This window comes from Oculina patagonica, chromosome 7 (genome assembly GCF_052425735.1).
Source record: "Oculina patagonica isolate OP01 chromosome 7, crgOcupat, whole genome shotgun sequence".
In the NCBI taxonomy this organism is placed as follows: domain Eukaryota; kingdom Metazoa; phylum Cnidaria; class Anthozoa; order Scleractinia; family Oculinidae; genus Oculina; species Oculina patagonica.
This window is the reverse complement of record NC_135764.1, coordinates 27,929,875-27,953,147: the sequence shown is the minus strand read 5'-3', so window position 1 is coordinate 27,953,147 and position 23,273 is coordinate 27,929,875. Positions and strand designations below refer to the sequence as shown.

General features: G+C 39.6%; 2 protein-coding genes across 3 annotated transcripts in view; both read left to right on the top strand.

Annotated features, from left to right (window-relative positions):
• Window positions 1-15,212, top strand: part of LOC144660589 (pancreatic secretory granule membrane major glycoprotein GP2-like) — an 82,067-nt gene extending 66,855 nt beyond the window's left edge. Inside the window, exons 8-10 of one of the 2 annotated variants that reach the window (XM_078521251.1) lie at window positions 13,763-14,348; window positions 14,636-14,934; window positions 15,057-15,212. In XM_078521251.1, the coding sequence (XP_078377377.1) occupies window positions 13,763-14,348; window positions 14,636-14,934; window positions 15,057-15,196 (1,025 nt within the window). In that variant the 3' untranslated portion in view covers window positions 15,197-15,212. Of the gene's footprint in view, window positions 1-424; window positions 724-891; window positions 2,192-13,762; window positions 14,349-14,635; window positions 14,935-15,056 lie in introns of those variants that run through there. The other variant, XM_078521250.1, reaches the window with a different exon arrangement.
• Window positions 15,213-19,119: 3,907 nt separating this feature from the next.
• Window positions 19,120-21,656, top strand: LOC144660612 (ZP domain-containing protein-like). Its single transcript, XM_078521280.1, has 6 exons — window positions 19,120-19,147; window positions 19,295-19,489; window positions 19,777-19,902; window positions 20,207-20,792; window positions 21,080-21,378; window positions 21,501-21,656. Exons 1-6 carry the CDS (start codon window positions 19,126-19,128, stop codon window positions 21,638-21,640), a joined length of 1,368 nt encoding a protein of 455 aa, XP_078377406.1. The 5' UTR covers window positions 19,120-19,125; the 3' UTR covers window positions 21,641-21,656.
• The last annotated feature ends 1,617 nt before the right edge of the window (window positions 21,657-23,273 follow it).

The following is a 23,273-nucleotide window of genomic DNA, read 5'->3' as shown; positions in this document are numbered from 1 at the left end:
TATTGAAAGAAGTTGTTAAGAAATGGAAACAAATAGAGAAACAGAGAGAAGATCATGAAGAAATAGAAAGAAATAAAATAAAACAAATTGCCGTATCGTTGATACTTTTATTTTAATTTTTGACAACTATTTGACATCCAATAAAAATGCGGGAAGTGAGGGAAGCGGAGTTGATAGTTGTTGGAGAGCGAACATGGAACTTGACAGATCCGCCTTGCTTAGTTCTTGCATTTTGTTGGCCAGTGAAAGGGAATGCCATCATAATATAGATAAAATAAAGATGTAAAAAAAGTTATAAGAAATTAAGAGTTATAGTTGCAGCCGTACAGTGCACAGCACTGCAATGTTGCATCTTTTAAAATTATTTTACTATACACGTCTGTTTGTACACATGGGAATAAAGCCTGAAATTGTTTTCTCTTAGATGCCCAAGTGACTTAACAGTAGAGTATTATTCTGCGCCCTCAGTCGGTGCACAGCGGTTTAGCCTGGAAGCCTTCAGGTTCATTGCCGACTATCCATTTGTGTTCGTTCACTGTCACGTGACTGTATGCAACGCAACCGACCCAGATTCCGAGTGTGTAATGAACTGTCCATCAAGTGGCCTAGCAAGGCGCTCAGTGGATGATCACGTGAATGACGTGTACTCTTTGGTCCAGGGCCCACTCTACCTTGTCCGAGGGAAACAAGAGGAAACGCGCGAGAATGGCCTGGAAAGTAGTGGTACGTATACCGATTGCAAAATTGCACTAAATTGTCTGATTTTTTGACACTTGAATTAAATTTACATTTATAAAAGGGATTGTGTCACGGTTGAGTTTATTGTTTCTTGTTTTTACCAACCACCTGTTGACATCTTACGTTTTTTCATTTGTCTTCTCCATTCTCTAGGCTCCAGTCTTACGTTCTTCGTGGCTCTGTTTGTGACGTGCGTTGCTTGCTTGGTGGAAAATCTTCGAGATTTCCCGTGAAAGAATGCATGCTCAATGCTTGGACTGGACAAACTTAAGGGTTACTCGAGCTTGAAATATGTACTCAGTAAACTACTAAAAAAATAACTTTTTTTTTTTTGTTGAAAAACATTGTACTTATCAATTAACGTACTCTAGCTAGTCAGCTTTCTTGGCAAAACACAAGGAAACGTACTATACAGGCCTAAACTAAACAAGTATCGAAACATTAAGACGAGGAAAGGCAAACCTTCATTCTAAAACATTATGTTGTTAAACGTTTGAACTAATGTTACTGAACATTTTGACTGATTTAACTGGCCTTTAACATTTATATACGGCTTTTTTTAGTTGAAAAGGGACTCAGTCTGTTAAAATAACTTGCTTCTTTTACATATCTCCAGCTCCAGTTTTTCCTCATTGCATAAGTAGATACTGACTGGTCCCTGGAACAAAACTTTTAGCATCGCAAAACTGACCTTCTGTGAGTAAGCTTTGTTAAAAATTTCAGTTCAGTTTTGATGGCTTGTTACTAATCTACTTCATACCGGATTGTCGAAAAATAATATTGATTTCACTAAGGGTGCTTGCTTTTTTTTATAACATTGATATATCATAGTCTTCAAGGAAAACTAAAGCATTCTGTGCTATAGAGAAAGAGGAAAAAAGTTTATTCAATTCTCTCTTTAATCTGTACTCTAATCACCCCAGATGCGGGTAAAAAAAAAGGAGAGAAAGGAATGAAAAGAAGAGAAAAAGAACATAAACAAAGCTATATTGCGGTGGTATAACCTTTTGCTGTTGTGCGCAGATGCTAAAGTAACTACCTCTCTAGTATTGAAGGGTAACTAGGAACACTATGTGAAGTGTAAAACACATAAGTCGGTCCGTGTAGCTGGTAAAAATCTGTTGACATGCCTTAGGAAAAGTATTTTCTGGCGTAGTTCTCGAAAAAAGATAAATACGGAAAATACGACTCAAGTTACCTTGTTGCAGTTGTTAACATTTTTGGCAGCAATGTCTTGACTTTGAAGTCTCAAGCTTCACGAGCAATGTTAGCTGTCTTTACGTCGAACTGCCCACGTTAGCGTTTTAACTGATTAACACCACAGAGCAGCTTGAGAGCCGCGGAAAGTTTTACGCTCACAGCTTCAGTAGTAAGTAGTATTAGGTGTGGTGCTGGGCGCCCGGTGCTGTTTAAAATGAGATCAATAAAATGTTCAATTGCATTTCATGCAATGGAAAAAACATATGTGTTTTTTATGACTTGTGCGCGCGAGCTTTCTTGAGACACGTTTCATGCAGTGCCTGCAGGTCTTACTGGTCGATTTGTTGTGGCACTAACAAAGTACAACGAAACCAAAGATGGACGCCACGTTTATTCCACCCCCAAGGCATGCTGGGGCAAGCTTAACAATGCATGATGTAACATCCCCCCTTTTGTGAAAAAAAAAATACAATATTAACACAACAGTGAAAAAAAAAATGAAAGGGTAACAGGTTCGTCCTAACTGATAAACCCTAGTATTGCCAGTTTAAACGGGAACAGTTCAAGGCAAAGTTCAACAACAAGAACATGTTTGATAGGGTGTTCAAGTTAAATCAATGTCTCTCTAACTCCACACATTGGAGTCCAGTAAGTCTCTTACAGATCCAGACGGACCGGTGCTTTTACAACTCTGCCACAGCGAGTCCTCACTTCGTTGGCTGGTGGTGTAGTACACTCTACTTCATTGTTGACTGACCCGCTTCCTGTGAACTGTGGTGTTTCTTGTACGTCTAAGGCTCTTCGCTCTGGTTGTATGGATCTGTGCAGCCGCGAGTCTGTAGGTCGGTTCTGGACAGCAGGTACTGGACTTTTCTGAGGTGTCATCGGTACACTTACGGTGGGTAGTGGTTGTCCTAATGGATGATCATCCTCCCAGGATGCACTTGGTTGCTGGGACATATAGGTCTCCGCATTAGGTGGTGGGGCTGCAGCCAGCCTGATCTGTGTTCTATTTCTGCGAAGCTCTCAGCCATTAGGAGTGACAACAGTGTAGGACCTGGGTGAGGACACTTTCTTTACAACGCCATGAGGCCAGGCAGAGTGCTTGTGCTTAGGGTTAGGTTTGGCATATTCCCACTGGCCAGGCTGAATTTCTTCATGTGCTGTTCCTCCCAGATTTCTGTCATAATATAGCTTGGCTCTGGTTCGACGTGCACCGATTTCAGTTGTGACTGCAACAGGATGTGCGACTTCAGGCTGGAGAAGTGCGGGTGTCATTGGAAGTATGCCCCTTGTGCGTCGGGATATGAGCCTTTGGGCTGGTGAATGTTCCTGGCCCTGTTGCGGGGTATTTCTGTAGTCCAGCAGTGCCAAATGGATATCCTTGTTCTTTTGATACATCCTCTTGACTATCTTCACAGCTGCTTCAGCCTTGCCATTTCCTTGTGGCCAGTACGGAGATGAGGTAACATGTTCAAAACCATATTCAGAAGCAAACTGCTTGTACTCAGTGCTGATAAACTGCGGACCATTGTCCGTGATTAAGCGCACAGGTATCCCAAACCTTGCAAAGTGTGCTTTGGTCAGCTGCACTACTGTTGCAGTGAGTGTGTTGGGCAGTACATCGATTTCGACCCAATCACTGTAATGGCACGTCGTGACCAGATGCCACTTTCCTTCCCACATGAGTATATCTTGACTAACCACGGACCATGGATTATCTGGGATATCATGGCTAAGCATGGGTTCTTTTGGGGCTTGACTTGCATACTGGGCACACATTGAGCATGACATGCACTTGTTCTTGATATCTGAAGTCATGCCTGGCCAGTAGAGGGACACCTTGGCTCGTCGAATGCAGGAGCCTACTCCAAAATGCGTTCTGTGGATTTTCTCAAGCATAGCTGGTCTCATTGAGCTCGGGATGACTGCTTGCTGGCCTTTATACACTATGCCATCTGCCACAGAGAGTTCATCTTTGAAGGTGTAGTAAGGTCGTACCAATGGATCCACACCTGTTTTGGAAGTTGGCCAGCCAGTCATTATGTGAAGAGATAGCTTTTGCAGTGCTGGATCCATAGCAGTCTGCTCTTGCAAGCTTTCCTGAGTAGCCGTGGAGATTCCAGAATTGTCCAAAGCCATTGCTTCTAATTCTACTCGAAATATCTGTTCCCCAGAAAGATTTGCTGTGGAAAGCTGTGGGAGAGGGGCTCTGGACAGGGTGTCGGCTATGACTTGTTGTGATCCTTTCTTGTATTTCACTTCAAATGACCATCGTTGGAGTCTCATGCGCATAGCCTGTAGCCGCCGTGGTGCTTTGTTGAGAGCTTTCTTAAAGATACTCTCTAGTGGCTGATGATCCGTTTGTACTGTGATATCTGACTTTCCATATAGCAGACTGTCCCATTTCTCAAACGCCAAGCATATAGCCAGACATTCCTTTTCAATCACAGCATATCTCTGTTCAGTTTCGGTCAGAGTGTTGGAGTAAAATGCCACTGGTTGATCATTCTGCAAAAGTGCGCCACCGACGCCAACTCCAGACGCATCCACCTGAAGGGTTACAGGCAATTGCGGATTGAAATAACACAAAACAGGGGCATGCGCAATAAGTTCCTTTGACTCAACAAAAGCTTTGTCATGTGAGTCAGTCCACTGGAAAGGGACATCTTTGTGGGTTAATTCTCTTAAAGGCTTGACCACATCACTCAATTTTGGACAAAATCTTGCAAGGAAATTGAGCATACCCAAATAACGCTGAACAGCATGTGGGTCTGCAGGTTTTGGCATTCTGGAGATTGCCTCGACCATGGATGGAGCTGGGCTAACCCCTTCAGGACTGAGCTGGAATCCCATGAAAATCACCTTTTGGGTTTTGAACCTCCACTTGGCTGGGTTCAGCTTGAGTTTCACTTGTTGCATTCGCTGCAGGAAATGGTAAAGATTCTCATCATGATCTCTCTCGGCCTCCTCCTGTGTTTGTCCACAGCCAGAGATAAGAACATCGTCAGCAATGTTGCAGATACCTTTCAATCCTGCAAGGGCTTCCTGCTGTCTCGCTTGATACTCCTCGGGTCCACTTGAAACTCCGTAGGGCAGTCGAAGCCACCGGTACCTGCCAAAAGGAGTATGGAATGTTGTGGCCAGGCTTGATTCATGATCTAGAAGTATGTTTGTGAAACCTGACATTGCATCTGCAACAGAAAAACACTTTGCACCGTTCAGTTGCGGCAAGATGTCCTCGAAGCGGGGAATTGGATGCTTGGGGACTCTTATAGCCTTGTTAATGGTGTTTGATGGGTCTAAGCAGATTCTAAATTTGTCCTTTGTCTCTCTAATTGTCATGTTACTGCACCAAGCTGTTGGCTCATACTGTCGACAAATCTTTCCTTCACTTTCCATCTTGTCTAGCTGCTCTTTGATTTTGGCGTGTCTTGCTACTGGCTGCTGGTGGATGGCATCATGGACTGGGGTGACTTTTGGGTCTAAATCAAAAGAAACTGGCTTTCCGAACTGTCCCAATCCTGTATGCACATCAGGAAATGCTTTAAGAACCCACTCAAGAGTCATCTTGGCAGGGAGGGATGGCAACGATGTGTTTGGATGCGGAACATCAAACTCCGTGATGATGGTATTGGTTCTGGTGGCTTAGGCAGGTCGCTGGCATGTGAATTCTCAGGTGTTGGCAGTTGTACTGGGGGCTCAGAGTGGGGTGTCTCCATTGTTGCAGTGCTTCGTGATGTTCCAAGTGAATTAATTTCATCTGCACGGATCTTCACCAGCCCTAGCTTTACACAGTCTGAGCCAGACAGGAGGGGTGGCTTTCCTTGTATGTGTGAGTCCCTCAAGACATGAAATGTGAGGAGGTGGTACCCTGCTGTGGTTTCAGCTAGTAAATCCAGTTTACCCATAGGTGTGAGCTTAGAGTTGTCATAGGTGAATAAGGTTGCTTTACTGGGGGTGAGGTAGTTTGTGATCTTCTGCCCAGGAGGGATCAATGTTTGAGCAAGTTTTTCTGGCAGTGTGTTACAAGTAGAGGCGGTATCTAACTGCACCCTGATCGATTTGGTTAGGTCCTTGGTCACACCCAGTTTCAAGTGGCTGAAGAATTTACGGCCCACCGTCGTGCCATGAATATTTTGTGAAGTGCTGTAGACACTTTGGGCATACTTTTCTGGTTTGATATCCACCTCAAAGAGATCAGTTTCGTACTCCTCCCCTAAGCTGGCATCAAGTTGGTGTGCCTGGGTGGAGCTGGCTAAAGGGGGTGCTCCTATTTGACAGGCACGGGCAAAGTGTCCGATTCTCCCACAGCCCTTCCTAGCGCATCGCTTGTTTGAAGCTGGGCATACAGATCGAGGGTGTGGAGGACCTGCACAATACTGACAGGTGTCTGTTTTGCGCTGGCGGTTAAAAGGATCCTGATCCCATTTTTGCTCGGACTTGGAGGGTGTCTTTGTGCCTTTGTAGTTACCCTGGCCCCAGTTTTGCTCTGGCTTTGAGGGTGTCTTTGTGCTAGTGTAGTTAACTTGTTCTGTGGGGCCTTTAGCTTGCTGCATTATTGCTTTAGCTTTCTCACATTGCTCAAAGTTCTTAGCTACTTGTAACATTGTCTTAAATGAGACTACTTCTTTCGTTGTTTTATCTCTGTGACCCTTATCTAGGAGTTTTGACATCAGTCTCTCGTTGTTGATCCCTGATATGAATTTATCTCTGAGTAATTGGTCTTCACATTTATCACAGTACTCAAGTCTCCTACCTTGTTGTTTAACTCGTCCTTCCCAGGCAGTGACAGATTCTTGGACTTCCTGTCGCATTTGAGCGAACTTTGTCCGTTCAGTTAAGACTCCTTCACTCGCGAGGAAATGTTCCTTTAAGTGTTCGAGTATAACTTTCGGTTCTTTCTTTTCTTCTTCGGACAGTTGAAAGCCCTGCACGAGATTTTCGAGTTCTTCGTTACCAGCAATGGCGGAACGGAATGCTGCTAAAGCTTTTCCTTTTGCGAGCCATTTAGGCTCCACAGGCACGGGGTCCTCTCCTTCTGCTGGTGCTTCGGGTGGAGGTTCGCTATCTAACCAGCCGTTGAGCTCACACCAATCTTGAAAACTTTGAATGAACTTTTCGCAGTTTCTTCGTGGATCTCCCGTGGTTGTGAACTTTGGGAGCATTACAGCGGCGACTCCTTGTCCTGACGAGGTCGCCATCATTAGATTTATTGATTTACATCAGCTGGAAGCAAACTTCTGACACCATGTTGTGGCACTAACAAAGTACAACGAAACCAAAGATGGACGCCACGTTTATTCCACCCCCAAGGCATGCTGGGGCAAGCTTAACAATGCATGATGTAACAGATTCCGACCCACAGACCGACCGACCTATTTTTTCAAGATAGAGGGCGATAAGAATCGAAACGTTTTATAAAAAGGGCTTTACAAACAAACACTGAAAACCGGAATCAAAACACAAACTTAACTTGGCAGCTTTACCCAAGCAAAGTTGAGTTGACTATAGTGAGCAGCCAATTAATGTTTTGCCCGGAAAATTAAGAACATCTAGCTGGTTTGACTGTAATTATAAGTCGAGAGAAGATAATGAGCATCAGGAAGCAATCTCTGCAGCTGCCTTACAGTGCAAACTGAACGTTTTTCAGCGAGTAAGAATTGCTCCTGGCTAGTTTTCCATGTTCGCTGTTGCTTGCTTCCAGTTCTCTGAATGATTCGTTGTCTGCTCTCGCTTATAATTAACCTCCTCAAACTCATTAATAATTCATTAAGTTAACTTCCAATCACGAGATGTATACCACATCACGTGCATGCATTTGGACACCCAATGAAAAACAGGCCGTTAATTCCTCGCTAGCCGTCGCTGAAGATTGGTATTGGTATTGGTATTCATTGGGGCTGTGACGGCTAGCGAGGAATTAACGGCCTTAAAACCCCATAAAAATACTAAAGATCACACAAACGAATTTATATCTTGGACCTTAAGACGAAAAACGGTTAATCCTGTTCTTTCTGTCATGACTGTTCCCCGCTGGTTGTCTATTTTCCTCGTGGGATTCTCAGTTTTAGTGTTACGAAGTTATTGTAAAGGTGAGTTGGATCTGTAGTTAGAAATGTTTTCATAAGCATAATCGCATTAAGTCCGTAGCCTGATAAATTCTCTACTGACCATGGATATCCTTTCTTGCGATAGTGAATATTCACTTACACCAACGCAAAAATAGTTTTGTTATTTCATACACAATGGGACTGTAAAATCGAAACATTATAATAACGTAAAATTTGAAATCTATAGATATATACCTCCTAAATTGGGGTCAGGTACTTGGAATTGTATTTTGTCGGTTGGCCTTTTTTTTCTCTGTGAGGCAAATCTTTCTTCCCTGACTTCAATGTTCACTTGTTGTAGTTGTAGTCCATTGCCATAACAAATTTTTAAGTGAAAAATATTTTTAAAACTATTCCTATAAGATGTTAAGGACAGTAATAGAAAGGATCGGAGTGAAACATCTCACTACACCACACAAAAAATAACATCGTTAAGGATGCGAACTTTGTTGCTATCCCGTCTTTAAATTCCGATTTAGTATCTATTTCAATTTGACTTTAATAACTCGAAAACTCGCTTAAAAAACCTCCTACACGTTGAAGCAAATAGCGAACCGGCTAACGTTCAGATAAAACTAGCCGAGCCCGACGAAACTGAGGAAAAGACGCATCCGATAAAATTAATATTGCTTGAAATTGAAGAACTAAGCTGGGAATCGCGCGCGCCTGTCTAGAGTTACTCATTTGGCAACTCAAGATATATTACTTAGCTTTGTCATTAATTAAAACAATATTTTAAGGATGATAAAATTATTTCAAAAATAAAGGTCAAATTTTACATAAAGATATGAGATTGACTTTTAATGTATTGTATTTAAGAAAAACACTCGTGATCAATTTATTTATATCATCCAAATTGGCCTCGACAAAAGTAGAAATGGATTTGCTGTGTATAAAGTCTCCTATATTACTGTCACGATAGGAATAGAGCAATTTTAATTGAGTGTAGCAAAACCAAAGTAATTACCCTTGCCAATCACAAAGGACACAGATAATCCACTGAACAAATCAAAACTGAAAGCAAATGCATGTCGCAGGCACGAAGAACGGGAAAACGTGCGTGAGCGACTCACAATTTGTTTTGGTTTTACTTCTGACTGGCTAAGAAAGTGGCGCGAGATTTATAAATCAATCACTAAGCGTAGTAATGCAAAACCAAAGCAAACGCAAATTACTTTCGATACTCAAGTGAAAATCGCTCTAAGACCCCTACGTACCTAACTATAAGGAAACGAACTAGAAAAGATACCTTAAAACTAGAAAATACCTATGAAAAGACTATTTTATCCGAAACCTTGACCTTTCTTCCAAATATGGTTAACGATACAATACAATGTAATCATTGTTTTTTTAGATACAATAGTTACAATAAAAAGTTTACATTTGGGAAAGTTTTGAAGAAAACATCTGCGTATACTTTTCAAATTGACTGATAGGTCGATCTATTCATAAGCATAAAAGATTTTGTATTTCAAAAGTAACCTTTTATTAGTCTCGCATTATATTCCTCAAGGTAAACGAACCAAAAGTTAATCTGGATTTTTAATTATTACTTAACCATTGAAAATGCTATATTCTTGAAAACACATCAATCTTTCGCATGAAAAACTAACTCTCATTCTTGTATTATGCATCTCTTTTGTAAAAGAATTCAATAGAGGAAGACAACTGTATTTACCTATGTAAGGATGTAAGTAACGCGTAAACTGTTGCGAACCGATTAGCTTGCTGATTACCTTGGCAATTACCTTGCCCGGGGGGGGGGGGGGGATACATGAAGATTACTTTTAGCAGTTTATACCATGAGTTAGTGTAAAGCACCGGAGGTGTTTCCTGTAATAAAGAAGATTTGTAGGGTTCCAAAGAAGTTTGCTGGTTTTCTGCTGAGGGGGAGGAACAAGTTCTCTGTACCTCTGGCATACGTAACAAGTGCCGACAGACTAGCCGGTGGCTCAACTGTGTTAATCTTCCCGCTTATGGGTCACGTAGACTAAATCGTTTTTGAGTCATAGGCATATAGCATTCTTTTTTAAAAACGTTATAATGTTAGCGCTCCTTCACTGAACTTTGACGGTCCGCTGCCGGTTCGCTAGCACCGTTCTTCTCCGTTAGACCAAATATTCAAAAGCCTGGTCAATTTTCTTTCGACAGCTCACCTGAGTAGAAGTCCAATCCTGAATTCCGAAAACAAATGCGTATTTGATTCAAACAAAACACGATGAAATTCGCTTTAATTAATGAAGACCAAACTTACACATCTTTTAGCCCGCGCGTGTGCGTGGCGTGATCTGACATCACTTTCATGGTCTATACTCTCATGAACCATAACTTTCGACCAATCAGAGCGCGAGAATTCTCTCGGTTATGGTATAATAACAGATAACTACTAGCAGTACTAGTACTGACTCATCAAAGTATAACAACTACCACCTTAAATACCTGTTTTGAAATTGATAGATTGGATTCGCCAAGAAATTATTGGTTTTTAGAGCGGTTTTCACTTGAGTGTCGAAAGTAAATTGCGTTTGCTTTGGTTTTGCATTACTACGCTTAGTGATTGGCTTAAAAATCTCGCGCCACTTTCTCAACCAATCAGAACTAAAACCAAAACCAATCGTGACTCGCTCGTGCACGTTTTCCCGCGCTTCGTGCCAGCTACATGTATTTGCTTCGAGTTTTGATTGCTTCACTGGATTGTCTGTGTCCTTTGTGATTGGCCAGAGTAATTACTTTGGTTTTGGTTTTACGACACTCAATTGAAAACTGCTCTAACACTCGTACAAATTACGTAAATAATAATGAAACAGTTAGGTCGTTGTCATTTTCGATCCGTTAAATTGAATAACATTAAGTGATGGGTCTGAATGGAGGTACCTCGATAACATTAAACACTTATTTTTTGGCTCTGTAACATGAAACAGTAAAATTTTAGGCATTTTAACACTAACAGTAAAAAATTCACTATAACAGTACAGTTTATCCAGAAAGAAACAAAAATGGTTCTAAAAAGGCTAATATTAATTTGTTTAGTATTTGAAAAAGTTTTCGACCATTTTTCGACGTTAACCGATCAGTTCGGAAGATTCTGAAGGCTACCGAATATTCCCAAAGATGTCCGAAGACTACAGAAGATTTCCGAAGACTACCAGATTTCCAAGGAAAAATCCGAAAATTTTCTCTAAGTTCATGAATGATTTTATCCGATTTTTGAAAAACAGATAAGCATTCACAATGCTAAAATGTTTCACCATTAACAAATTGGCCAATGTAACAGCAAACACTAAAAATTATGGGAAAATAACACTAAACACTAAACTCCATTCAAACCCTATTAAATCGATAATCTTTTAAGCCCATACTATTCATTGAGTTTCTTACACTATATATTTATTTGAAATACCATATATTTACAATTTTCATTTTTTGTCTTAAGACTGCTCAGGACCTCTTGGCATGGAGAGCAGTCTTATCAAAGATTCTCAGATCACCGCCTCTTCGGAATGGGCTGGAAATCATGCTGCAATCCAGGGCAGGTTGAACTTCAAAGAAGTTCCCGGAAGTAAATCAGGAGGATGGGTAACTCGCTGGAATGATGCCAACCAATGGATTCAGGTCGATTTTCGTAAAAACACCAAGTTAACAAGAATAGCGACACAAGGAAGAAATTTAGTCGACCAGTGGGTAACCAAATACAAGCTGCAATACAGTGACGATGGAGTGAACTTTTTGTATTACAAAGCACCAGGCCAGGCTTCACCCAAGGTAAAACCATACACATTGGAATCATTGAATGTGTCCTCTTCATCTCGTGGAGTCTTCGAAAGAACATTACGGAACTGACTCGTCCCCAGTCGTCTTTTGAGTCCGTCTTCGCGTCTTGCATAAGAGACCTGAAAAGAGACGAAGAGACGACTGGGGACGAGTCAGATTACGGAATTCAGTAACATGGTATGTCCTGTCAGGACTGATATAAAGAAAAATTATGGTTACAATAGAGGCTTTTGGTTAGTTTGTGTGTCACCAAATTTCTTTTGTAATTCAGTTACAGCGGATTGTAAATTTGTTATAGCAACTAAAACAAAGCTCAGAAGAGGGTACGGACTAAGCCTTTTAACATTATATACATTTTGTGTTTCTATTAAGGCCATTGGTAATACACTCTGGGGGCCGGCTAACAGATGGCGCGCAGCTCGAAATCCTTAAGTATATAAAACATGTACAATCCCAGAACTCACTGCAGTGGAACCTTAATATATAACAAAGGGCCAAGGGACTGGCTAAATTTGTTCGCCTATAACGTGGTTTCGTTATATTGGGATTCTTTTCCATATATTTTACTATTACTAGGGCAACGAATATCGTTGACTTCGTTATACCAAGAACTTCGTTATATCGAGGTTCCACTGTAGAATTCCAACAAACCCTTGGTATTTTATAAATGCTGATTTGTGATAGCCTCAAAATCATTAAGATCACGCAGATTGTTTTCTGAGATCTTGGCATTATTTTTAGGTGTTGGATGGTAATAAAGACAAAAACAGCATTGTATACCACCAGTTCAACCCACCAATCCTTGCTCGGTACATCAGACTAAGACCAACAGCGTGGTATGACCATATATCACTGAGAATGGAGCTTTATGGTTGCTTAGGTATGATAACTATCTGATTACGTATTACGTAATAGTAGTTAGTCACAGGTCCACATCAGGACTCTGGTCTTGCCTATTTAGGTAACCTACTTTATGAAATAAACCTAAAAAACTCTTATGCCTAATATTTGCTTATTTCACTTTCAGTTGTTTGGTGTCCAGTTCTAACCGTTAACCGCCTTGTGAAAACTTCACCAAGCAGTTGCGTGACGTCACGAATGATAGTCGCCACGAAATGCTCGTTCTCATGCCCACAGGGATACCAGCTACAAGGTCCCTCTTATAAACAGTGTGGGGAAAATGGTCAGTGGACGGACAGTGCTAAGTCAGTCTCGTGCACTGGTGGGTCTACTATTTAATATCGTGATTATTTTCCTACTAAAATGGTTTTCTATAAATATCTAACTAGTTACTTCAGATAATAAATATTTCACACGAAAGTGCTTTAAAGAATACTTCACACGAAAGTGCTTTATAGAACAGAAGGGTAATCCAACTTATCACAAAAATACACCAAAAAACTAAAACAACACATTAAAAACATTACAGATAACAACATATTTAAGTATATTACAAATACCTTAACTTAAATTTGGCTGTAGCGAAACAGGGACAGTCTTTTCTTTCAGATATTGACGAGTGTTTTGTGTCAAATGGCGGCTGCAGTCACAAGTGTGTTAATACTGCAGGAGGTTACAAATGTGAATGTCCAGACCTGGAACTGAGCGTATCATTGGATAACAAGACATGTTACGGTAAATATCGACTAAAATGTTTATTTTTCAGGCTGCACAGAGAGATTACATTTCATGCGAAACATTCCGTTCTCAGTTTCTTTAGACCTTAATTATATATTTTCTGTCTTTTCTAATAAAAGCAAAAATGATATAATATAAAAAAAAGAACATTTCGGGAATAGGTTATTCAACTTCTGAAATTATCTCTCATTCCATGTGCCTTTTCGAACAAAAACCGTGTATTGTTACAAGGTTTGGCTTAAGAATCCATTGCTTTTTTTTTTGCCACCACTGCGTACAAAATTACTTTGATATCTTTATAGCTCCAGGTGTTGATGTTCAGTGCAACAATGAAAACATGACCATCATCATTCCCAAGTCCTTCCTCCGTGGTATTGACCGTGAGCATCTTCGGCTCCTGGACACCACATGCAAAGCTGAAGAAACAAGTGCTCACTTCTCTTTGGCAACTCCGCTGACTGGCTGCAACACAACACGCAGGTACACGCCAACAGCTATCGTTTACTCCAACACAGTCTTGGAAATCCCTGTAGCTGCTGAGGATGTCGTGACACGCGTGCGTGAAATAGAAATACAGTTTAGCTGTTTCTACTCCAAGTATGGCGTGGTATCATCCGTTGGTTGGAAACCAAGTAACAGAAAGCTTGTGTTTAGTGATGAAGGCAAAGGAAACTTTACACTCTCTCTGAATATGTTTCCTGACAAGAGATTTGTGAGTCCTTACACGAAGGATGATTTCCCTGTTGCTGTGGTGCTGCGCAAACTTCTGTTTTTTGAGGTATCAGTGACATCAGGTGACAAGCAGCTGTCAATCATAGCAGATCGATGCTATGCCACGCCCACTCAGGATCAGAAGAGTTCCTTGAAGTACGAGTTCATTAGAAAAGGGTATGTGAAGAATGATCTATCGCTTACTAACAATGAGCCAACGGGAAATTCAATACCACCGGCCTTACGAGGGTTATCACGGTTGCTCGGATAAAGTATTTAATTTATTCAATCAATTTTCGTCATTTAAAACATGTAGCCTGATTAATGTGATACATTAAATTCAGGTTAAAAAAAATTATGGATGCGGTATGCTAGAGTCAAACCCAAGACTGCTGTTTTGCATTAAGAACGTTTCTTAACATAAGCTGATGTTTTACAAATGCTAATTTGAAGCTTTCTCTCAGATGCCCGAATGACGTAACTGTGAAGTACCATTCTGCGTCTTCAGTCAGTACACAGCGGTTTAGCCTGGAAGCCTTCAAGTTTATTGCTGACCATCCATTTGTGTTCGTTCACTGTCACGTGATTGTATGCAACGCTACAGACCCAGACTCCCAGTGCGCAAAGAAATGTCCATCAAGTGGCCGAGGAAGACGTGCTGTGAGTGATCACGTGACTGACGTGTACTCTTTGGCCCAGGGCCCACTCCACCTGGCACGAGAGAAACGAGATGAAACGCGTGGAAGTAGCCTGGATAAAAGCGGTATGTAGACAGAAAGTAAAATCGTAAGGTGTATAAATTTTTAGACGTTTTAATATAACTAATTGCTCTAAAACAACCACATGCTGTCAGCTTATTTTCTTTTTGTTATATTTTCCCTCTAGGTTCCAGTCCTACCTTCCTGATGATGGTTGTGTTTGTGATGTGCATTGCTTTCTTGGCGGGAACAGCGCTGTTGATCTTCAAGAAGTCACGTGACAAGCCTGCTGGATATGCCGTGCTTGTCAGCGGTGACAAGGAGTGAAAACACGCGCAGTGACCGGACTGGACAGACTTCTGGGGTACTCGAGCTTGAGATATGCACTCAACTGCTCATGAGTTTTGTCTTTTTTTGTCTTGAAAAGCTTTGTATCTATCAACAATCTCTAATTGTTCAGCCTTCTTGGCATAGAAAAGTTCTACGAGTAAAGGCCAAAACTTACGAGTATAGAAGAGAGAACGAATATTAATGTTTTTTACTGATTTAACTGTTTCAAACTAGATACGGCTTGTCTGATATGTTTAGAAAAGAATTCTGATTTTCAATCTGTTAAAATAACTTGCTTCACTTGCATATCTCCAGCTCCAGTTTACCCTCACTGCATAAGTAGATACTGATCGGTCACTGGAACAAAGCTTTGCGCATCGAAAAACTTGCCTTCTGTGAGTGTGTGGTGTTTAGTTCAGTTCTGGAGGCCATTCAATCATCTATTTCTTACCGGACTTGTCAAAAAAATTGATTGTACTAAGGGTGCTTGCTTTAGTTATTATTAGTGTTTCATAGTCTCCAAGGAAATCTAAAATTTAGCAAATTAAGCAGTGTCGAACAGCTAGAGGAACATAGACGGTTTCTTTAATCCTCTCTCCGCGCTTTACCTTTTCAAATCAAGATGGGAAAATTGAGAGCAAGAAATAAAAAGAATAGGAGAGGAGTTCGACCAAGTTGTCCTGCTTAACCTTTTGCTGTCGTGTTTAGGTGCTTAATTAATTAACTAGTATTTAGGTTAAAACCTATTTTTAAAATTAACTTCAGTTAAACCGTGAAGCTATGCGAGAATAGTTTACACTTCTAAGTGCAAAAAAGCGCAATTATATTGTATTGGGATCTGGTACGAAAGTATACCATTTAACAGAAGAACTCAAAAGAAACAGAGAAAGGCCAAAAAGGGGCATGGATGGACAAAGTTCGAGAAGATTAAAAGGGATTGCGTTCGGGTAAACTTGAAAAACGTCGGTCCAACTTTTTTCAAGTTTATCTCAACTTGTATGAAAGTGCCATTTACAGTGCTCGAAAATCATCCTTCTTTGTTTTGTGGCTTGATTTTGCCAATAGATGACTAAAGCTCTGCCAATTTGAAGTTGACAGCTCTTAGTAAACGAAAAATAAATATAATTACCTAAAATACCGTGATATAGCTGGGGACATAGCCCCTTTAACAATCGAGAAGTTTAACTGAATCGGGTTTAAATCGGGTTTAAATGAAATAACAATAAACATTAGGGGTAATGATCAGGTGGTGTTGGGCGCTTGGTGCTGTTTAAAATGAAATCAATAAAATATTCAAAAACGTTTGTGTTTTGATGACTTTTGTACCTCCCTTTTCTTATGATCTGCCGAAACGTCTTCCCAAGTTGTTGTCGGCCCGAATGAGTACCTTATTGTTGCTTATTTTCGCGGGACTTAATTTTCGCGATTTTCAAAAAATCGCGAAATTAAAGACCCGCGAAAAAAGGTTATTGCGAAAAAAAAAAAAACGACGCGAACTTTAATACCCTTCGATATATTTCGTGATAGTTAAGCAATATTGCCGTCATTTTACTAAATAATTATTTACTAAATAATTATTTAGGTCTACTTTGACTGAAGTTGTTCAAACTGTTTAGTTTTCGTTTTGTTCATTATCAACCCCCCTTAGAAATCATTGCTGGGGAAAATCAGTTGTGCCAATTTTGAGACTATTTGTTTGTTAATGCAGACCACTATTTGACAATTTTCGCGAAATTTAGTTCCTTTAAACGTATTTTTTGGGCCAAATCGCAAAAATTTAAGTCCCGCGAAATATGCTCGTTCCATTTGCGCGAAATAAGGTTCCCGCGAAAATAAGTAACAATAAGGTAAGTAAAGTTTGTCCCCTGCAAAATGTCACACCCCGTCCTTATGTGAGCTTCTGGAACTATTTAAAATGTAACTTTAAAAAAATGCAGGTTAAAGTTGTTAGTAATATAGGAGTTGGGGGTACGAGATCATAAAAATTTTTAGGATCTCTTACATCCCCAACTCCTATACTACTGCACAGCACTGGATTCAAAAATAGAATCAAAAAATAGGATCAAAAATGGAATCAAAAATGGAATCAAAATGGATTCAAAAAATGGATTCAAAAATAGAATCAAAAAATAGGATCAAAAATAGAATAGAAAAAATAGTATCAAAAATGGAATCAAAAATGGAATCAAAATGGATTCAAAAAATGGAATCAAAAATGGAATCAAAAATGGAATCAAAATGAAATCAATAAAATGGATTCAAAAATAGAATAAAAAAAATAGAATCAAAAAATAGAATCAAAAATGAAATCAAATCTGAAAATCAAAATCTAGGATTCTATACCTAAGTCAAATCTGAAAATCAAAACCTAGGATTAAATACCTAGGATCCAAAAAATCTATAATACTCCAAAAAAATATCTTATACTAAAAATAAAACTTTCTATACTCTTTTTTAAATATCTGGAAATGTGCGTTTAAAAATCTCTTATACTTAAATTAAAAAAATCTCTTATACTAAAATTAAACAAAATAGAAATCATAATGAAAATTATTGCTTGATATTATAATGCCCGTAAGCATAGCTTGTTAAGCCATCATCAAGTATATACCGTTTATCATCAAAACAGCTCAGTGATATTTTATTAATCTCATAGCTTCCAAGTTCATGGTTTTCACTTCTGATTGTCTTCATTGTATGATGCATTTGTTTGTTTACCTACTAGAAGATGGTTTTCCATGTTTTATTTAACAAATAGATTTCATTTTGCCGTGCGTCTGTTCAGTAATAGATCACAGAAGACGTCAAAATGTGGTATGAACATCAGTGACCCACTCGGCTAGCGCCTCGTGGGCCACTGATGTTCATACCACATTTTGACGTCTTCTGTGATCTATTACTGAACAGACCCACGGCAAAATGAAATCTATTTGTTTTATATAATAACAGAAGACTTCAGCACACTTCTGTGTGAGCAATGCTGCCGTACCGATGAGCTAAGTTGTTTTGATTTCACTATTAAGTTTTCGTAAACACGAAGCATTGTTAATCCGATTGAATAAACAGAAAAATGGTCAATTGAAAGTCAATGAAAAAACTAACCTTTATTCCGATTTGGAAAGTTGTTTAAATTTGTAAGCATTAACCGAAGCGTTCAACCGCAATTCGTTTGTTTTCCGTGGCGTCGTCCAACTGTACAACATCGGTCAAACTTGCATACAGATTTCGGATAATTTCTCGAATAATTCACTGTCTTCTTCAAGCTTGTTTCGCCCAGTTAAATGCTTCGAAAGGTGAACGATGCTTGGCGTATTGTTTCTCACTGAAGATTTGTAAATAAGCTGAACTTTTTTGCTTTGTTGTGGCCTCGCAAGTTTGAAAAACTTTGCCGACTCTGATTTGGACTATGAACTCCGATCACATTTTGTGTTTCTATTAAGGCCATTGGTAATACACTCTGGGGGCCGGCTAACAGATGGCGCGCAGCTCGAAATCCTTAAGTATATAAAACATGTACAATCCCAGAACTCACTGCAGTGGAACCTTAATATATAACAAAGGGCCAAGGGACTGGCTAAATTTGTTCGCCTATAACGTGGTTTCGTTATATTGGGATTCTTTTCCATATATTTTACTATTACTAGGGCAACGAATATCGTTGACTTCGTTATACCAAGAACTTCGTTATATCGAGGTTCCACTGTAGAATTCCAACAAACCCTTGGTATTTTATAAATGCTGATTTGTGATAGCCTCAAAATCATTAAGATCACGCAGATTGTTTTCTGAGATCTTGGCATTATTTTTAGGTGTTGGATGGTAATAAAGACAAAAACAGCATTGTATACCACCAGTTCAACCCACCAATCCTTGCTCGGTACATCAGACTAAGACCAACAGCGTGGTATGACCATATATCACTGAGAATGGAGCTTTATGGTTGCTTAGGTATGATAACTATCTGATTACGTATTACGTAATAGTAGTTAGTCACAGGTCCACATCAGGACTCTGGTCTTGCCTATTTAGGTAACCTACTTTATGAAATAAACCTAAAAAACTCTTATGCCTAATATTTGCTTATTTCACTTTCAGTTGTTTGGTGTCCAGTTCTAACCGTTAACCGCCTTGTGAAAACTTCACCAAGCAGTTGCGTGACGTCACGAATGATAGTCGCCACGAAATGCTCGTTCTCATGCCCACAGGGATACCAGCTACAAGGTCCCTCTTATAAACAGTGTGGGGAAAATGGTCAGTGGACGGACAGTGCTAAGTCAGTCTCGTGCACTGGTGGGTCTACTATTTAATATCGTGATTATTTTCCTACTAAAATGGTTTTCTATAAATATCTAACTAGTTACTTCAGATAATAAATATTTCACACGAAAGTGCTTTAAAGAATACTTCACACGAAAGTGCTTTATAGAACAGAAGGGTAATCCAACTTATCACAAAAATACACCAAAAAACTAAAACAACACATTAAAAACATTACAGATAACAACATATTTAAGTATATTACAAATACCTTAACTTAAATTTGGCTGTAGCGAAACAGGGACAGTCTTTTCTTTCAGATATTGACGAGTGTTTTGTGTCAAATGGCGGCTGCAGTCACAAGTGTGTTAATACTGCAGGAGGTTACAAATGTGAATGTCCAGACCTGGAACTGAGCGTATCATTGGATAACAAGACATGTTACGGTAAATATCGACTAAAATGTTTATTTTTCAGGCTGCACAGAGAGATTACATTTCATGCGAAACATTCCGTTCTCAGTTTCTTTAGACCTTAATTATATATTTTCTGTCTTTTCTAATAAAAGCAAAAATGATATAATATAAAAAAAAGAACATTTCGGGAATAGGTTATTCAACTTCTGAAATTATCTCTCATTCCATGTGCCTTTTCGAACAAAAACCGTGTATTGTTACAAGGTTTGGCTTAAGAATCCATTGCTTTTTTTTTGCCACCACTGCGTACAAAATTACTTTGATATCTTTATAGCTCCAGGTGTTGATGTTCAGTGCAACAATGAAAACATGACCATCATCATTCCCAAGTCCTTCCTCCGTGGTATTGACCGTGAGCATCTTCGGCTCCTGGACACCACATGCAAAGCTGAAGAAACAAGTGCTCACTTCTCTTTGGCAACTCCGCTGACTGGCTGCAACACAACACGCAGGTACACGCCAACAGCTATCGTTTACTCCAACACAGTCTTGGAAATCCCTGTAGCTGCTGAGGATGTCGTGACACGCGTGCGTGAAATAGAAATACAGTTTAGCTGTTTCTACTCCAAGTATGGCGTGGTATCATCCGTTGGTTGGAAACCAAGTAACAGAAAGCTTGTGTTTAGTGATGAAGGCAAAGGAAACTTTACACTCTCTCTGAATATGTTTCCTGACAAGAGATTTGTGAGTCCTTACACGAAGGATGATTTCCCTGTTGCTGTGGTGCTGCGCAAACTTCTGTTTTTTGAGGTATCAGTGACATCAGGTGACAAGCAGCTGTCAATCATAGCAGATCGATGCTATGCCACGCCCACTCAGGATCAGAAGAGTTCCTTGAAGTACGAGTTCATTAGAAAAGGGTATGTGAAGAATGATCTATCGCTTACTAACAATGAGCCAACGGGAAATTCAATACCACCGGCCTTACGAGGGTTATCACGGTTGCTCGGATAAAGTATTTAATTTATTCAATCAATTTTCGTCATTTAAAACATGTAGCCTGATTAATGTGATACATTAAATTCAGGTTAAAAAAAATTATGGATGCGGTATGCTAGAGTCAAACCCAAGACTGCTGTTTTGCATTAAGAACGTTTCTTAACATAAGCTGATGTTTTACAAATGCTAATTTGAAGCTTTCTCTCAGATGCCCGAATGACGTAACTGTGAAGTACCATTCTGCGTCTTCAGTCAGTACACAGCGGTTTAGCCTGGAAGCCTTCAAGTTTATTGCTGACCATCCATTTGTGTTCGTTCACTGTCACGTGATTGTATGCAACGCTACAGACCCAGACTCCCAGTGCGCAAAGAAATGTCCATCAAGTGGCCGAGGAAGACGTGCTGTGAGTGATCACGTGACTGACGTGTACTCTTTGGCCCAGGGCCCACTCCACCTGGCACGAGAGAAACGAGATGAAACGCGTGGAAGTAGCCTGGATAAAAGCGGTATGTAGACAGAAAGTAAAATCGTAAGGTGTATAAATTTTTAGACGTTTTAATATAACTAATTGCTCTAAAACAACCACATGCTGTCAGCTTATTTTCTTTTTGTTATATTTTCCCTCTAGGTTCCAGTCCTACCTTCCTGATGATGGTTGTGTTTGTGATGTGCATTGCTTTCTTGGCGGGAACAGCGCTGTTGATCTTCAAGAAGTCACGTGACAAGCCTGCTGGATATGCCGTGCTTGTCAGCGGTGACAAGGAGTGAAAACACGCGCAGTGACCGGACTGGACAGACTTCTGGGGTACTCGAGCTTGAGATATGCACTCAACTGCTCATGAGTTTTGTCTTTTTTTGTCTTGAAAAGCTTTGTATCTATCAACAATCTCTAATTGTTCAGCCTTCTTGGCATAGAAAAGTTCTACGAGTAAAGGCCAAAACTTACGAGTATAGAAGAGAGAACGAATATTAATGTTTTTTACTGATTTAACTGTTTCAAACTAGATACGGCTTGTCTGATATGTTTAGAAAAGAATTCTGATTTTCAATCTGTTAAAATAACTTGCTTCACTTGCATATCTCCAGCTCCAGTTTACCCTCACTGCATAAGTAGATACTGATCGGTCACTGGAACAAAGCTTTGCGCATCGAAAAACTTGCCTTCTGTGAGTGTGTGGTGTTTAGTTCAGTTCTGGAGGCCATTCAATCATCTATTTCTTACCGGACTTGTCAAAAAAATTGATTGTACTAAGGGTGCTTGCTTTAGTTATTATTAGTGTTTCATAGTCTCCAAGGAAATCTAAAATTTAGCAAATTAAGCAGTGTCGAACAGCTAGAGGAACATAGACGGTTTCTTTAATCCTCTCTCCGCGCTTTACCTTTTCAAATCAAGATGGGAAAATTGAGAGCAAGAAATAAAAAGAATAGGAGAGGAGTTCGACCAAGTTGTCCTGCTTAACCTTTTGCTGTCGTGTTTAGGTGCTTAATTAATTAACTAGTATTTAGGTTAAAACCTATTTTTAAAATTAACTTCAGTTAAACCGTGAAGCTATGCGAGAATAGTTTACACTTCTAAGTGCAAAAAAGCGCAATTATATTGTATTGGGATCTGGTACGAAAGTATACCATTTAACAGAAGAACTCAAAAGAAACAGAGAAAGGCCAAAAAGGGGCATGGATGGACAAAGTTCGAGAAGATTAAAAGGGATTGCGTTCGGGTAAACTTGAAAAACGTCGGTCCAACTTTTTTCAAGTTTATCTCAACTTGTATGAAAGTGCCATTTACAGTGCTCGAAAATCATCCTTCTTTGTTTTGTGGCTTGATTTTGCCAATAGATGACTAAAGCTCTGCCAATTTGAAGTTGACAGCTCTTAGTAAACGAAAAATAAATATAATTACCTAAAATACCGTGATATAGCCGGGGACATAGCCCCTTTAACAATCGAGAAGTTTAACTGAATCGGGTTTAAATCGGGTTTAAATGAAATAACAATAAACATTAGGGGTAATGATCAGGTGGTGTTGGGCGCTTGGTGCTGTTTAAAATGAAATCAATAAAATATTCAAAAACGTTTGTGTTTTGATGACTTTTGTACCTCCCTTTTCTTATGATCTGCCGAAACGTCTTCCCAAGTTGTTGTCGGCCCGAATGAGTACCTTATTGTTGCTTATTTTCGCGGGACTTAATTTTCGCGATTTTCAAAAAATCGCGAAATTAAAGACCCGCGAAAAAAGGTTATTGCGAAAAAAAAAAAACGACGCGAACTTTAATACCCTTCGATATATTTCGTGATAGTTAAGCAATATTGCCGTCATTTTACTAAATAATTATTTACTAAATAATTATTTAGGTCTACTTTGACTGAAGTTGTTCAAACTGTTTAGTTTTCGTTTTGTTCA

Coding starts and splice junctions, on each gene's coding strand:
- LOC144660612 (XM_078521280.1), top strand. CDS start 19,126: ATGGAGCTTTATGGTTGCTTAG. Junction 20,793..21,079: donor TACGAGTTCATTAGAAAAGG/GTATGTGAAGAA, acceptor GCTTTCTCTCAG/ATGCCCGAATGACGTAACTG. Junction 21,379..21,500: donor AAGTAGCCTGGATAAAAGCG/GTATGTAGACAG, acceptor TTTTCCCTCTAG/GTTCCAGTCCTACCTTCCTG.